We start from the raw sequence: 15,739 nt of genomic DNA on the forward strand, positions 1-15,739 counted from the left end.
TAATTCCTAATTAAGGTAAAACCATCCAATAAGCCAAATAACATTAACAGTTGAACTTTACAAAGAAAAACTGTTTGAAAATAAAAGGAAAAACTGACAAGAGTACAGAGAGATGTAACAGAAACACTAAGATGTTTTACAGAAGATAAAAAATAAAAGAGTACCTTTTCTAAGAAAGTCTTTACCAAGTCAATAAATTAAAAAAAAACAACAAATGAGGGGTGCCTGGGTGGCTCAGCCGGTTAAGTGTCCGACTTAGGCTCAGGTCATGATCTCGTGGATGGTGGGTTCCAGCCCTGCCTCGGGCTCTGTGCTGACAGTTTAGAGCCTGAAGCCTGCTTCAGATTCTGTGTCTCCCTCTCTCTCTGCCCCTCCCCTGCTCACGCTCTGTCTCTCTCTGTCTTTCAATAATAAATAAACGTTAAAAAAAATTAAAAAAAAAACACTACATGATATAGAAAATCCAAATGTAATTAATAAGCTTTAGTCTATTATACTTTATACTTTATCACCTACAAAAAAAAAAAAAAAAGGACGTTTTGACTTTTCTATCATCTGTGATATACAAGAATCAATCATACATCAGCTAACCCCAAACATTCATCAACAGAAAAATAGATACTGTGTAGTAGATCCATACAGTGGCATAGTACACAGCATGATCATAAACTACAACTACACACTCAAGGTTAAGCCAAAACTAATGAGCCAGACCCAAATGAACACAATCCATGTTTCTGCTTATAAAGAGTTCCAAATAGGCAAAGTTAATCCATGAGGTTAGAAGTCACATTATCATTAACTATTCTGAACACAAAGTAGAGGCAGCCATCAGGAAGGGAGAGTCACGAGGGAATATTTAGAGGCTGATGGGATTCTGTTTGTCTGTGTTGGTTACACAGATGTGTTCATGGAGATAATTCATTCATATACTTTTCTGTATGTTAAAATTTAATAGTTATAAATGAATTCAGAGTCAAAAGGAAGATTTTATAGTTTTTTTTTTTTTTCAAAAACATGTGAACAGCCTCATCTAATGGAGAACAGCAACCAAAACTCAGAACTAAATACCATACTGTCATTACTACACAAGAATAAATGATCTAAGCGTACAACTTAAGAAATCAGAAAATAAAACAAGCCAAAGGAAAATAGAAATAAGTTAATACAAAGAAAAGTAGGATGAATCAGACAATCAAAAAAAGTGACTGAATAAATCTAACAGCTGGTTCTTTGAAAAATAAAATATACAAACCTCTGGCAAGATAATCAAGGGAAAAAATACATAACAATTAAAAATGAAAATGAGGGGAAATACAGGTCCAAAAATAGATAATTCTTATGCTAAAATATCTTAAAGACATAAGGACAAATTCATAGGAAAACATAAATTACCAAAACTTACCCAAAAGACACAGAAATATGTACACTTAAAATGCCCCCCCCCCTCAAAAAAAAGGTTTGGTCCAGCCAATTTTATAGTTAAGTTCTATTAAGAATAGATCATTCCTGGGGCCCCTGGGTGGCTCAGTCGGTTGAGTATCCGACTTCGGCTCAGGTCATGATCTCATGATTCACGAGTTCGAGCCCCACGTTGGGCTCTGTGCTGACGGCTCGGGACCTGGAGCCTGCTTCAGATTCTCTGTCTCCCTCTCTCTCTGCTCCTCCCCTGCTCACACTCTGTCTCTTTCTCAAAAATATTTAAAAAATTTAAAAGAATAGACCATTCCTATACAACTTTGAAAATGCAAGTAAAATATAAGTAAAATAACAACCTAGTAACTGCTAATGAAAAAAAACTATGTGGTACTTACCAAGACATGTCTTGCCAATCTCCAGTAAGATAAAAATATGGCCATGAGATACAGTCTTTTGTAAGTAACTCATAGAATTTAAGGGTAATTTTTTGTATTATACTTTTCACTTTAAGTTCTAAATTTAGAATTCCTACTTATCATGAGGTTCCACTAATGAGCAGCATCAAGCAAACTAGGTTCTACCTGTAGCTCTGGTTCTTGGCCCTCATTGCCTCTTCAACTAACCCAGTCTATTTCCCTTCTAGCCTTTAGCAATATATACTTCTCACTCCCCATAATCTGCCAAATAAAAATTCTTAAGTATTTAAGGATGAGCTTCAGACTGCCAGTTTTAAAACACCTCCCATGGAAGTTTCTCTCTCTTCTTTCATTCCTATTTTATCAGTGAGTGCCATTTTTCCAAAGACATACAACCCCATCCATGTCCTCTTGTAGTAAGTTAGTTAAGTACAAAGGCTTCTGACCTGTAAAAACTTAGCATTCAAAAAGTACTTCATCTGGTCAAGAAAACTGAAATCAACAGAATGAAATCTCCCCTGCTTATATAAAACTCAGAGAAATAACCCCAAAACATGAAGGGCTTCTCCTTGGAATAGAGCCTGGAAGATATCCGAGATGAACAAAATACAAAGAAGTCTTGGAAGTAAGACAAGTCTGCTCCCAGTAGCCAGTTTTTAGGGCAGAGAGCTGCCCAATAAGCTGCTCATTCAGCTCATTTGCAAATGAAACATAAGCAAGAGAACATGGGTGCATAAGATAACTACACAATCTCGACACAAACGAGAGATCAATCCTTACATCTAAGGAAAACAGAGTTTAAATTAAAAAGGTCCAAACAAGGCGGGGAAAAAGACCTTGAAATAAGAATACTTCAGAGCCTCGAAGAAAAGCAGAATTCGTATCCAAAATTAAGAACATGAGATTAAAGAAAAGAAAGTTGTGATAAACAACTGTGAAACAAAGCTAATGCATAAATCAGTGAAATGTAAAATAGAACTGAGGCAATCTCCCAGAAGACAGCACGTAAAATAAAAAATCATAAGTGCAGAAAAAAAAAGAGACATGAAAAACAGATCCAGAAACTATTATTCTGAATATAAGGGAAGCCAGGTAAAACAAAGGAGATATTATCTGAAGAAATAACAGCCAAGAATGTCCAAAGTTTAGGACAAGAGTCCTTACACTAAAAGTGCTCACTCAACACTAAATAAGGTAAATAAAACCCCACACCTACCCTATTAGAAAACTCTGAAAAACAAAAAGAAAAAGAAAACCTTAAAAATTATTAACAGAAAATAAGAAATGAGACTGATATTAGATCTCTCATATCTGTGGGCACACAAAAATAGTGGAAAAGTAACTACAAACCTCTGGGGAAAAAGCACTCTGACTTTAACATTTCCCATCAAAGCAGTTCTGAAACAGTACCAAACATGGCAGCCTTTCTCAAATCAAGACTCTAAGTGCCTGGAAGATAGGTACTATGTCTTGTTCACTAATAACTACACCAGCTATAAGCTAGACAACTTCATAAAGACCTGACAAGTATTCACTTCAGAGAAATTTAGAAAACCTTCTGTTACTCTCAGGTTTCTGTATAATCCTCTCTCCTCTCTATTGCCCAGTTCTATCAAAGCATTTCACAAGCCACTAAGGAAAAAAGAAGAAGAAAAAAAAAAATCAACATTCATAAAGCTGGCTAAGAATTCAAATTGCAATTTAGAATTCTATCCTACATTAACAAGCGGCAATGTATATACCAAGACAGTTGTAATAAATTTAGTGAGAATTAAGTGACATATTTTTTAAGTTATACATTTATATTCACTGAGGAGAAAGGATCTTCATTTACAGACTATTTCACAGGCTGTTTACTCTTTTCTTTTGTATAGTGGTATAAAAATTATTCACCAGCATAAGGACAAATTAATACAAATAAAGGTATTTATTTCTAGACTAGAACTGAGAGTTCTGAAATAAATCTTATTACATACATCATGGTCAACTGATTTTCAATAAAGGTGCTAGGGCAATTCATCAAGGAAAGAGTCTTCAGCAAATGGAACTCAAAAAACAGGATATCCATTTGCACAAGAATGAGATATCAACTTCCCACCATACATAAAAATTAACTAAAAATAGATTAGAGACCTAAATTTAAGAGCTAAAATTATGAAGCTCTTAAAATATAGGATTAAATATTTGTGACCTAGGATTAGGCAACTGTTTCATATGTAAGATACACACACACACACACACACACACACACACACACACAATTAAACTGCATCAAAATTAAAACCTCTTGTGTTACAAAACAGTAACATCAAGAAAGTGAAGACAACTCACAAAATGAAAGAAAATATCTGCAAATTATCTGAAAAAGGACTTACATCCAGAACATGTAACTTACACACTTGTAACTGAACAATCAAAAGACAAACCATTTAAAACACAGGCAAAGGGGGCACCTGGGTTGAGTGTCCAACTCAGCTCAGGTCATGATCTCGCTATTTGTGAGCCTCATGTGGGGCTCACTGCTGTCAGCACAGAGCCAGCTTCAGATCTTCTGTCTCCGTCTCTCTCTGCCCCTCCCCTACCCACACGCACACACGCACTCTCGCTCTCTCTCAAAAATAAACATTTAAAAAAAAGATTAGAGTTAAAAAAAATAAAACACAGGCAAAGAATTTGAACAGACGTTTCTCCAAAGAAGATATACAAGCCAATAAATACATGAAAAGATGATCATCACTAGTCATTAGGTAATTACAAACAACAACTACAATGAGATACCATTTTACATTTAGGATGACTATAATCAAAGACATTTGAATAAAAAGACTGGCATGGAGGTGGAGAAATTGGAACTCTCTTACATTGCTGGTCAGAAGAGAAAATGGTGCCAACCAGTTTGGCAGTTCCACAAAATGCTGTTTAACAAAGAGTTACTACATGACCAAGTAATCCACTCATAATCAAAAGAAATGAAAACTGGTCTGCACAACAACTTCTCCCTGAATGTTCATGGTAGGTAACATTATTATAACAGCCTCAAAATGGAAACTAATCAAATGTTTATCAACAGATGAACAGATTAACATAATATGGTATGTCCATAGAGCTGAATATTCAGCCATAAAAAGGAATGAAGTACTGACATATACTACAACATGAATAAACCCAGAAAATATATTATGCTTAGTAAAAGAAACCAGTCACAAAAAATTACTTACTGTATGATTCCATTTATATCAAATGTCCAGAATAGGCAAATGGATAATACAGAAAGTAGATAAATGGTTGCCTAGAGCTGGAGGTGGGAAAGGTAAAAGGAGTGACTGCTCAGGAATAGGTTTCTTTCAGGAAGGAAGAAAATAATCTAAAATTAGACTGTGATAATGGCTGTACAATCTTGTGAATATAATAAAGACCATTTAATCAAATACTTTAAACAGATGAACTGTACAATAAATGAGCATCTCAAATAAAGCTGCTAAAAAAACTATACACACAATGATACACTAAACACTACTCACCCAAATGTGAATCTCCCTTACCTACCAACAGGATTACAGCATTTCTCTTCTGTCTTACCTTTTAAGGGCATCTTTGAGTTCAGGCACGGAACGAATACACTGAACTGTGGCATTCATGTAACAAGTGTTACCAAGGTTTGTCAATCCACATGGTAATTCCATCTGATAAAGAAAAGGATTAATTCATTTTTATAAAATGACATAGCATGTATAAAATCCCTAAAATTTACACTTTGAAGTACAATTTACCAACTCATACCAATTTATATTCCACCTTCACCCGGAAGTAACAATGTCTTATATCCCACAATAGAAATGTGTACTTGCAACATGCTGACTAATATTGTGTTTTTAACTCCCTTCTTGAAAATAATAAGAGAACAATCCTATCCGTCTTGCCCACCTTTGCAGGCTTATCATTAGAATGGGGTAAAACAAAGTATACATAGAAACACTTCAAAAAAAGAAAAAAATAACACTATAAAAATGCTCAATGATAAAAAAAAAAATAACATTTGACAAGTTTGTGTTAACCAGTTTTTTTAAAACAATATTGCAATTTAGGATACATTGTATGTATTTTCAACAAGGAAAATTTTAAGAATTTAAACAATCCAGCATTTAAACTACTTATCGTCTTTAAGCCTGTTTTCCCATAAAATAATAGCAGTTAGCATAACACTTATTAAAGATACTATTGACTTTGCATTGAATTATCCAATTATATAAGGACTCCTCAAGCCAGTTTCAAAAATAAAACCTTTCACTACTAAAAACATACATCTTAATATTAACAATTAAATCTTTAAAACATTTAGATGCTACTTTCTGAAAGGCATCCTAGTAACTGTAGCAATCAAATATATAAAACGTGGTATGTCTTACCGCAGATGCTAACTGTTCTTCAGTCATGTCTTCTACAAAGACAGTCTTAGCTGAGGGCTCCTCAGGAAGAGCATCTGCTGACCCCATCATTAGTAGAGTCATTCCCTATTTTTAAAACAAAAAAATTTAATTTCATAAAGATGCTCAAATGATGTGTATATCCAATAAAAGAAAACAGGTACAAAAAAAAAAAAACAACACATACTGCATGCTTGTATTTGCCAGAAAAGGTAAATCTACAGAGACACCAAGTAGACTAGTGGTTGCTAGGGCTAAAAGGTAGAAAGAGGGAGTGACTTTTAACACACACCCATTTTTTCCAAGGGTGATGGAATGTTCTAAAATTAGACTGTAGTGAAAGTTATACAACTCTCATCAATATACTAAAAATTACTGAGTTATTAAAAAAAAAAAAAAATTCTGAGCTGGCTGCTTCAGACCAGAGGTCACCTGCTTATCTGCAAAGGGGAGTGAAGAAACCAGAATGGTGGAACATCTGTATCTTAATTGTGGTGGTGGTTACAGGGCTCTATAAAATTAACCAAATTCAAACTGTACACTAAAATTTTACAGGTGAATTTTAATCCATATCAATCAATTATGCCTCAATGAAGCCAGGGGAAAAATAAACACTGTCATAGAGACAGGTGAGAATGGGGACACCTGGGTGGCTCAGTTGGTTAAACGCCCAACTTCGGCTCAGGTCATGATCTCACTGTCCATAAGTTCAAACCCTGCATTCAGCTCTGTGCTCAAAGCTCAGAGCCTGGAGCCTGCTTCAGAGGCTGTGTCTCCCTCTCTCTCTGGCCCTCCCCCGCTCACACGGTCTCTCTCTCTCTCTCTCTCTCTCTCTCAAAAATAAACATTAAGATAGGTGAGAATGTTTACAATACTGGAGTGGAGGGAATTCTTGAAATGCTCTTTTAGTGGAATCATTTCTCCCCATAACAAACTAAGCACAGGTAAGATTCTTTCTGTAAATGTCTATTTCTAACTGTAACAATTATTTACATTTGAATAGAATTATTTTGAGAGCATCAAACCCTCCATTATTAAAAATCATCAAACACATAAGTTAGTTCAAAATATCCAATTTTATAATTCTACATTGTCAGCCTAAGGGAACATTTATATTCAATAATATGTAACATTCCATACAATAAGAACAATATCCCCTCAAATCTCGTAATCCTGAAATGTGAACAATGTCTTACTACAGAAGACATGAGTGAATAAGAAGAGTAGGGAGATTTTAAGAAAAAAAAAAAAGGAAGGCACCTGAGTGGCTCAGTCGGTTGGGCATCCGACTTCAGCTCAGGTCATGATCTCACGGTTTGTGAGTTCAAGCCCCGCGTTAGGCTCTGTGCTGACAGCTCAGAGTCTGGAGCCTCCCTCAGATTCTGTGTCTCCTCTCTCTGCCCCTCCCCAACTTGTGCTCTGTTTCTCTAGGTCTCTCAAAAAATAAATAAATGTAAAAAAAAAAAAAATTAAGAAAAAAAAAAGCCAGAAGTAGAAGTTAGAAAAAAAGAAGATGAATATTTCTACATGAGGATTAAAATTAGAAAATTAATAAGGCTGGGGCACCTAGCTGGCTCAGTCAGTGGAGCATGCAACTCTTGATCTCGGGACTGTGAGTTTGAGCCCCATGTTGGGTATATAAGTTAAAAATAAAGCCTTTAAGAGGGGCGCCTGGGTGGCGCAGTCGGTTAAGCGTCCGACTTCAGCCAGGTCACGATCTCGCGGTCCGTGAGTTCGAGCCCCGCGTCGGGCTCTGGGCTGATGGCTCGGAGCCTGGAGCCTGATTCCGATTCTGTGTCTCCCTCTCTCTCTGCACCTCCCCCATTCATGCTCTGTCTCTCTCTGTCCCAAAAACAAATAAACGTTGAAAAAAAAATTAAAAAAATAAAAATAAAAAAATAAAGCCTTTAAGAAAATTAATAAAGTTGGGAATGCAAGCTTGTGCAGCCACTCTGGAAAACAGTATGGAGGTTCCTCAGAAAACTAAAAATAGAACTACCCTACGACCCAGCAATTGCATTACTAGGCATTTATCCAAGGGATACAGGTGTGCTGTATCGAAGGGACACATGCACCCCCATGTTTATAGCAGCACTATCAACAATAGCCAAAGTATGGAAAGAGCCCAAATGTCCATCAATAGATGAATGGATAAAGAAGATGTGGTGTGTGTGTGTGTGTGTGTGTATGTGTGTGTATGTGTATATGTATGTACCACACACACACACACACACACACACACACACAAAATGGAGTATTACTCAGCAATCGGAAAGAATGAAATCTTGCCATTTGCAACTACATGGATGGAACTAGAGGGTATTATGCTAAGTGCAATTAGTCAAAGACAAAAATCATATGACTTCACTCAGATGAGGACTTTAAGAGACAAAACAGGTGAACATAGAAGGGAAACAAAAATAATATAAAAACAGGGAGGGGGACAAAACATAAGAGACTCATAAATATGGAGAACAAACTGAGGGTTACTGGAGGGATTTTGGGAGGGGGGACGAGCTAAATGGGGAAGGGGCACTAAGGAATCTACTCCTGAAATCATTGTTGCACTATATGCTAACTAATTTGGATGTAAATTTAAAAAAATAAAAAATAAATAAATACAAAGAAAGAAAATTAATAAAGTTAACAAACTCAGTCTTCATAGTACCTATGTTGAACTCCAATAACCTTCACTCCATCACCTGTTATTTTTAACTTTAGCTTTCTGTAAGATAATGGCAAAGAAATACTAAACCATCACTAAAGAATCTTTTTCCAAAGACAACTATCCTAAGAAAACCAAATACTTAAAGAATATACTTGCAATAATTTTAGAAATATAATAGAAAAGAAAAAAATATTTAAAAAAGTACCTAGCAAGATATATGTACTACTTTAATTTTAAAAAAAAAAAACCTATAAAGCTTTAGAAATACAAAAAAAAAAAAAAAACAAAAACAAAAACAAAAACCATACCTAAATAATAAACTGAAGGTAATGATTGATGTAGAGAACAAAGTTAAAAAGAAATATAGAAAAAATTGGGGCGCCTGGGTGGCTCAGTCGGTTAAGCGTCCGACTTCAGCCAGGTCACGATCTCGCGGTCCGTGAGTTCGAGCCCCGCGTCGGGCTCTGGGCTGATGGCTCAGAGCCTGGAGCCTGCTTCCGATTCTGTGTCTCCCTCCCTCTCTGCCCCTCCCCCGTTCATGCTCTGTCTCTCTCTGTCTCAAAAAAATAAATAAAAACGAAAAAAAAAAAAAAAAAAGAAAAGAAATATAGAAAAAATTGAAAATTCCTTACAATTTATAGCCCACTGACAAGTACCCGAGACAGTAAGAGGAAACTTCCTCAAGGAGCTTGTTAGCTGCCTCAGTGTTTATACATTGCTATAGGCAAAAGGCAACCTTAGCTTGACATTAGCCTGACCTCCAGGATCCTATAAAAAAATTCCTTTGGAATCTTCCTTTCTCTCTACCCCCCTCCCCCAAGCTATATGTTAGCAATCATCTTCCAAGCGTGTAGCCCACTGATATACATCTCAAGAGTCTCATGACCAAGTTTTACTAGACAGTAGTGAAAAACCTTATCCTAACAGCCCCTTAAGGTCCTAGAAGCCTTGCTTCCAAATTCCTTAGAGACTTATACTATCCCTAAACCCCTCACAACTTGAAAGTATTTATCTGTCACTCCTCACCATCTCAGCGCAGCTCTCTCTGCCCACAGATCCTGCCCTGTGCTTTAATAAAACCACCCCTTCTGTATCAAAGACATGTAAAGAATTCATTCATGACCTATCACTCCTGAACCCCAACATTTTCACAGCACTATCCAATTTCTAAACTGGAAACAGTACTGTAAAGATGTGATTCCAAATTATTTCTTTCTGAAACTTTACAAAAGGATTCATTCATGTAGCAAGTTTATACACATAATAATAGCTAAGAAATTTCTAAAGACTAAAGAAAATAGATTATGCAATGAAGAATGTTGAGGAAAACTAAACAATAATTTAGAAAAAAAATAATCAGTTCTCACCTCATGGTATGCCATACCCGAAATGAATTACAAATTAAAGATGTAAAAAATGAAATAATTACACAAACATGTAAGTGAACCCAAAATATATCTTGCTTTCCTGGAAGATTTTCTAAAATTGACATAAAAGATGAAAGAACTAATGTCACTGACTGCAAAAATCTTGAAAACTTCCAAGTTTAAATTACCAGTCAAAATTTAAAGGAAAAACTAGAAAAAAAAATTACACTATATAAAAGCACCTAAAAAAAAAAATCAGTAAGGCAAACACACGATAAAAAATTGGGCAAAAGAGATAAATGTTAAACAAGCAAAAGGCTTAAAATAAATTAATAATAAATTAAGCTACAAAAAGCATACATTAAAACCAAAGTAGGGGCCCCTGGGTGGTTCAGTCAGTTAAGCGTCCAACTCTTGATTTTGTCTCAGATCATGATCTCACAGTTTGTGAGACGGAGCCCCACTTTGGGCTCTGTGCTGACAGCGCGGAGTCAACTTGGGGTTTTCTCTCTCTCTCTCTCTCTCTCTCTCTTTCCCTCCCTCCCTCTATCCCTCCCCTGCACATGCTGTCTCTTTCTCAAAACAAATAAATTTAAAAACAAGTAAAAGAAGGAAATGAAGCAAAGAAGTGAAAACATTAAAATAATAAGTGAACAAGCAAAGTTGATTCTTCTGTGGGGGCGGGGGTATCAATGAAATTGACACAAACCTCTGGGTAGATAATGAAAAAAGTGAGAGAAACCACAATTTGCCAATACAAGAGAAAAAAAAGAGAGAGAGAGAGAAAATAGCACTACAAACCCTAGAATTAAAGGATATTAAGAGTATATTATGCCAATCAAGTCAACAATTTAAACTGTAAATTAAATGGACCAATTCCTTAAAAGATACTAATTGCCAAAACTCATGTAAAAGAAAATTTACCATCTGAACAGTCCCATATTTATTAAATACACTAAATCTTAACTAAAAGTCTTCCCACAAAGAAAGCTCCAAGCTTCACTGGAGAATTCTATGAAACATGTAAAAAAATCTTTCAGAAAAGAACTTCTTCAAACTAATGGTGAACATCTGTAAAACAACTCCAGCCAAGACTGGAGATTTTTCTCCTAAGATTCAGGGAAAAAGCAATGATGTCTACTATCAACCACTTCTACTCAACACTGCTGAAAATCCTAACCAGTGAAATAAAGCAAAGAAAAAAAGAGAAATAAAAGGGGAAATTGAAAAGGAAAAAATAAAACCATTCTTATTTGCAACATGACTGTATACCAACCTACATTATCCTAAACCCCAATATGCAAAAATCAGCAAAATCACAGGACATGAGATCCATATAGAATAATTAATTCTACCTCTATATATTAGCAATAAGCCGAAAGATGACATTTGAAAAACACCTTTATGATAGCATCAAACCATGAAATACTTACTGACATTTAACAAAACATGTATAAGACCCTATATTGAAAATATAAAACACTGTTTTGAGAAATTTTAAGATCTAAATAATGGAGAGGTATATACCTTGCTTGTAAACTAGAAGACTTGATATTAAGATGTCCCAATTTGAGGGGTGCCTGGGTAGCTCAGTCAGTGAAGCATCTGACTCTTGATTTTGGCTCAGGTCATGGTCCCACGGTTAATGGGAATTCTCTCTCACCCTCTCTCTCACCCCTCCCCACTCTCTCTCTCAAAATAATAAGCTTAAAAAAAAAAAGTCCCAATTTGATATATAGTATCAATGTAATTCCCATCAAACTCCCAGCAGACTCTTAGAAAATAAGCTGAATCTAAAAAGTGCAAAGGACATGCAAAGATCTCAGAATAGCCAATAGTTTTGAAAAAGAAGAACAATATTACTGGATTTCACGTCTTGAATAATCAAGACTGTGGGAAGTGAATATTGGTATAAAGGTACATATACACACACCAACAGAATAGAATCCAGAAACAGACTTACATGTGCTCTCACCAGTGAACACTCATATGGGGAAAAAAAAAAATAAACCGCCAACCATTAGTTAACAACAAACACAACAGTCTGCTCAAAACAGACGATATACCTAAATATAAAAGCTAAAACTTGTAAAAGTTTTAGAAAACAGAAGTATCTTGTGACCTTTGGCCTTGACACATGCAAAGACTTCTTAGATGGGACACAAATAGTCAAAACCATAAAAGAAACTGATAAATTATACTTCAACAAAATTTAAAACTACTCAACAAAACACGTTAAGATAAAAGACTAAAAAACACAAACTAGGAGAAAATATCACAGCACATGTATCTCACAAAAGACTTGATTCCAATATACATAAAGAATATACAAAATGCAAAGAGATTTAAAAAAGGGGGGGGGGGGCGCCTGAGTGGCTCAGTTGGTTGGACGTCTGACTTTGGCTCAGGTCATGATCCCACATCATGAGTTCAAGCCTCCCATCAGGCTCTGTGCTGACAGCTCAGAGCCTGAAGCCTGCTTCAGATTCTGTGTCTCCCTCTCTCTCTGCTGCTCACCCACTCAAGCTCTGTCACTGTCTCTCAAAAATGAATCAACATTAAAAAAAATTTTTTTAAAGAATATACAAAATGCAATTAAGAAAATAATCCAACTAAAAATAGGTCAAGATTTGAACAGATGTTTCACAAACAGAAGATAAACAAGTTGCCCATAAGCTCATGAAATCTGTTCAATATCATTAGTCATCACATAAATGTAAACTAAAACCACAAGAAAGCATCACTATACACCCACCACAAAGGTGAAAAGAAAAATGACTGACAACAATCAAATGCTGTGATGATGCAGAACAACTGGATCCATCAAACATTGTTCACAGGAATGTACGATGGTACAACCACCACTATGGAAAGTATTTGGCAGTTTCTTACAAAGTTAAATATATAGCTTAACCACATGATCCAGCAATTTCACTCTTAGGTATTTACTCAAGGAAAATGAAAATATGCATCACTCGTAGGTATTTACTCAAGGAAAATGAAGGTTCACTGCAGTTTTGTTCATAATAGTCAAAAAGTATAAACACAAATATCTATCAAGAGAGGAAAAGATACAGGGCACCTGGGTGGCTGTGTCGGTTAGGGGTCCAACTCTTGGTTTCAGCTCAAGTCATGATCTCACAGTTCCTGAGATAGAGCCCCGCATTAGGCTCTGTGCTGAGTGTGGAACCTGCCTGGGATCCTCTCTCTCCCTCTCTGCCCTCCCTCATACACATGCACCCTCTCTCTCTCAAAATAAATGAACATTTAAAAAAAAGAGAGAAAGATGGATACACACACACACACACACACACACACACACACACACAAATTCAAGGAACCAAAACTGTATAATGGGCAAAGCTACCCAATATATGTTTAACTGTAGTCTCAAAAAAGGAGAGGGGCACCTGGGTGGCTCAGTTGGTTGAGCGTCTCTTATTTCAGCTGGGGTCATGATCTCAGTTTGTGGGTTCGAGCTCTACATGGGGCTCCTCCACGGTGACAGTGGGAAACCTGCTTAAGATTCTGTCTCTCTCACTCTCTCTCTCAAAATAAATAAACATTAAAAAAAAAAAAAAAAAAAGAGAGTGAAGGAAGGGCACACAGAAAACATACTTAAAGAAACAGCTGAAACTTTTCCAAATGTAATAAAAACTAAAAACCCACAAATTCAATAAGCTCAAACAGAACATAAAGAAAACCTCTCCAAAACACATAATTGCTGAAAAGCAACAATGAGAAAAATCTCAAAAGCATCAGGAAAACTAGAACCATTACATGCAAAGGAACAAAAGAATGACAGCAACTATGCAAATCAGAAAAGTTTTCATGTACTGAAAAAGTGTTAATCTAGAATTCTATACCTATCAAAAATGTGTTGGGGCGCCTGGGTGGCGCAGTCGGTTAAGCGTCCGACTTCAGCCAGGTCACGATCTCGCGGTCCGTGAGTTCGAGCCCCGCGTCAGGCTCTGGGCTGATGGCTCAGAGCCTGGAGCCTGTTTCCGATTCTGTGTCTCCCTCTCTCTCTGCCCCTCCCCCGTTCATGCTCTGTCTCTCTCTGTCCCAAAAATAAATAAACGTTGAAAAAAAAAAAATTTTTTTTAAATGTCTTTCAAAATGAAGGTGACATAAAGAAAGAGCTCTTCAGAAAAACAAAATGAGCTATGAGAAAAATTCATAGATATGCTCTGCAAGAAATGTAGAGGTTCTTCAGGCAGGAGAAAATGGTATCTGCTGGAAATTTATATTTGGATCCAAGGAGAAGAATGACAAAAATGGTAAATATGACTTTTATACATTTTTAACCTCTTTAAATGATAACTATTTAAAGCAAAAATAGGAATCAAGATTTCTAACATGTAGAAATAAATTGTATGACAATAGCAGCAAAGACCAGAAAAATGGAAGTATACTATCAGAAAAATCTTACATTATACTTGAAGTCATTTGTTATTTAAGGCAGATAAGTTAAAGATATATAATATAAACCCTAGAGCAGCAGTTCAAAAACATCATCTTAGGACTCTTTATACTAAGAGGCAGCAAACTTTTCCTATTAAGGGCTATACAATAAATATTATAGGCTTTCTGGGCCATACACAGCCCATACAACAAGGGTCAATGAATTTCAGAGGACCGAAATAATATTGGTATGTTATGAGACTGTAACAGAATCAAATTAGAAATGAATAACACAAATATACTAGAAAAAGGCCCAAATAACTGGAGATGAAACAACATAGTTCTAAACAATCAGTCAAAAAAAACAGAAATAAGAAAATATTTAACTGCATAATAAAAACATAGTATACCAAAAGTTGTGGATACAACCACAAGTAATTAAAGATAAATAATTTTAAGTGTCTACATGAACAAAGAAGATATAAAAAAAGTCCATGATTTAAGCACACACCTTAAAAAGCAATAAAATGAAGCAATATAAATCCAAGGTAGGAAAAATGGAAATAATTTAAAAAGTAGGTATCAATAAAATAGAAAATAGGTAATATATCAACAAAGTCAAAAATTGAAAAGATTAACTGATAAATCCTTAGCAACACTAACCACCCTCCCCCCCCCAAAAAAGCAAAGACACATTAGTATCAGGAATGAAGAGGGGGAATATCAACAAATAAAGATAAATACAAAAGAATAATTAATGATTATTCTGGCAATGACTATTATGCCAATAAATTCCATATATTTAAACAAATTTTCTCAAAGAGAAAAATCACAAAATGGACATAAAAAAGAGAAAATCTAAATACCCTGTATCTATTAAAGAAACTGAGTATTAATCAAATTCCAACATAGAAAATCCAGGTCCAGATAATTTATCCATGAATTCTATCAAGTACTTACAGAAATAATACTAATCTTACACAAACTCATTTAGAAAAGAAAGGGGAGGGAATACATCCCCAAATAAAAATACTAATATTC

At 35.5% G+C, this 15,739-nt stretch overlaps 1 protein-coding gene across 1 annotated transcript in view; it reads right to left on the reverse strand.

Annotated features, from left to right (window-relative positions):
• The window catches only part of USP14 (ubiquitin specific peptidase 14), a 54,146-nt gene that overhangs the window by 26,494 nt on the left and 11,913 nt on the right, over positions 1–15,739 (reverse strand). Inside the window, exons 4-5 of the mRNA XM_045457148.1 lie at positions 6,242–6,346; positions 5,415–5,518 (exon numbers count right to left, since the gene is read on the reverse strand). Coding sequence (XP_045313104.1) covers positions 5,415–5,518; positions 6,242–6,346 — 209 coding nt within the window. The remainder of the gene's footprint in view (positions 1–5,414; positions 5,519–6,241; positions 6,347–15,739) is intronic.

The sequence above is a fragment of the Leopardus geoffroyi genome, chromosome D3 (assembly GCF_018350155.1).
Source record: "Leopardus geoffroyi isolate Oge1 chromosome D3, O.geoffroyi_Oge1_pat1.0, whole genome shotgun sequence".
Lineage (NCBI taxonomy): Eukaryota > Metazoa > Chordata > Mammalia > Carnivora > Felidae > Leopardus > Leopardus geoffroyi.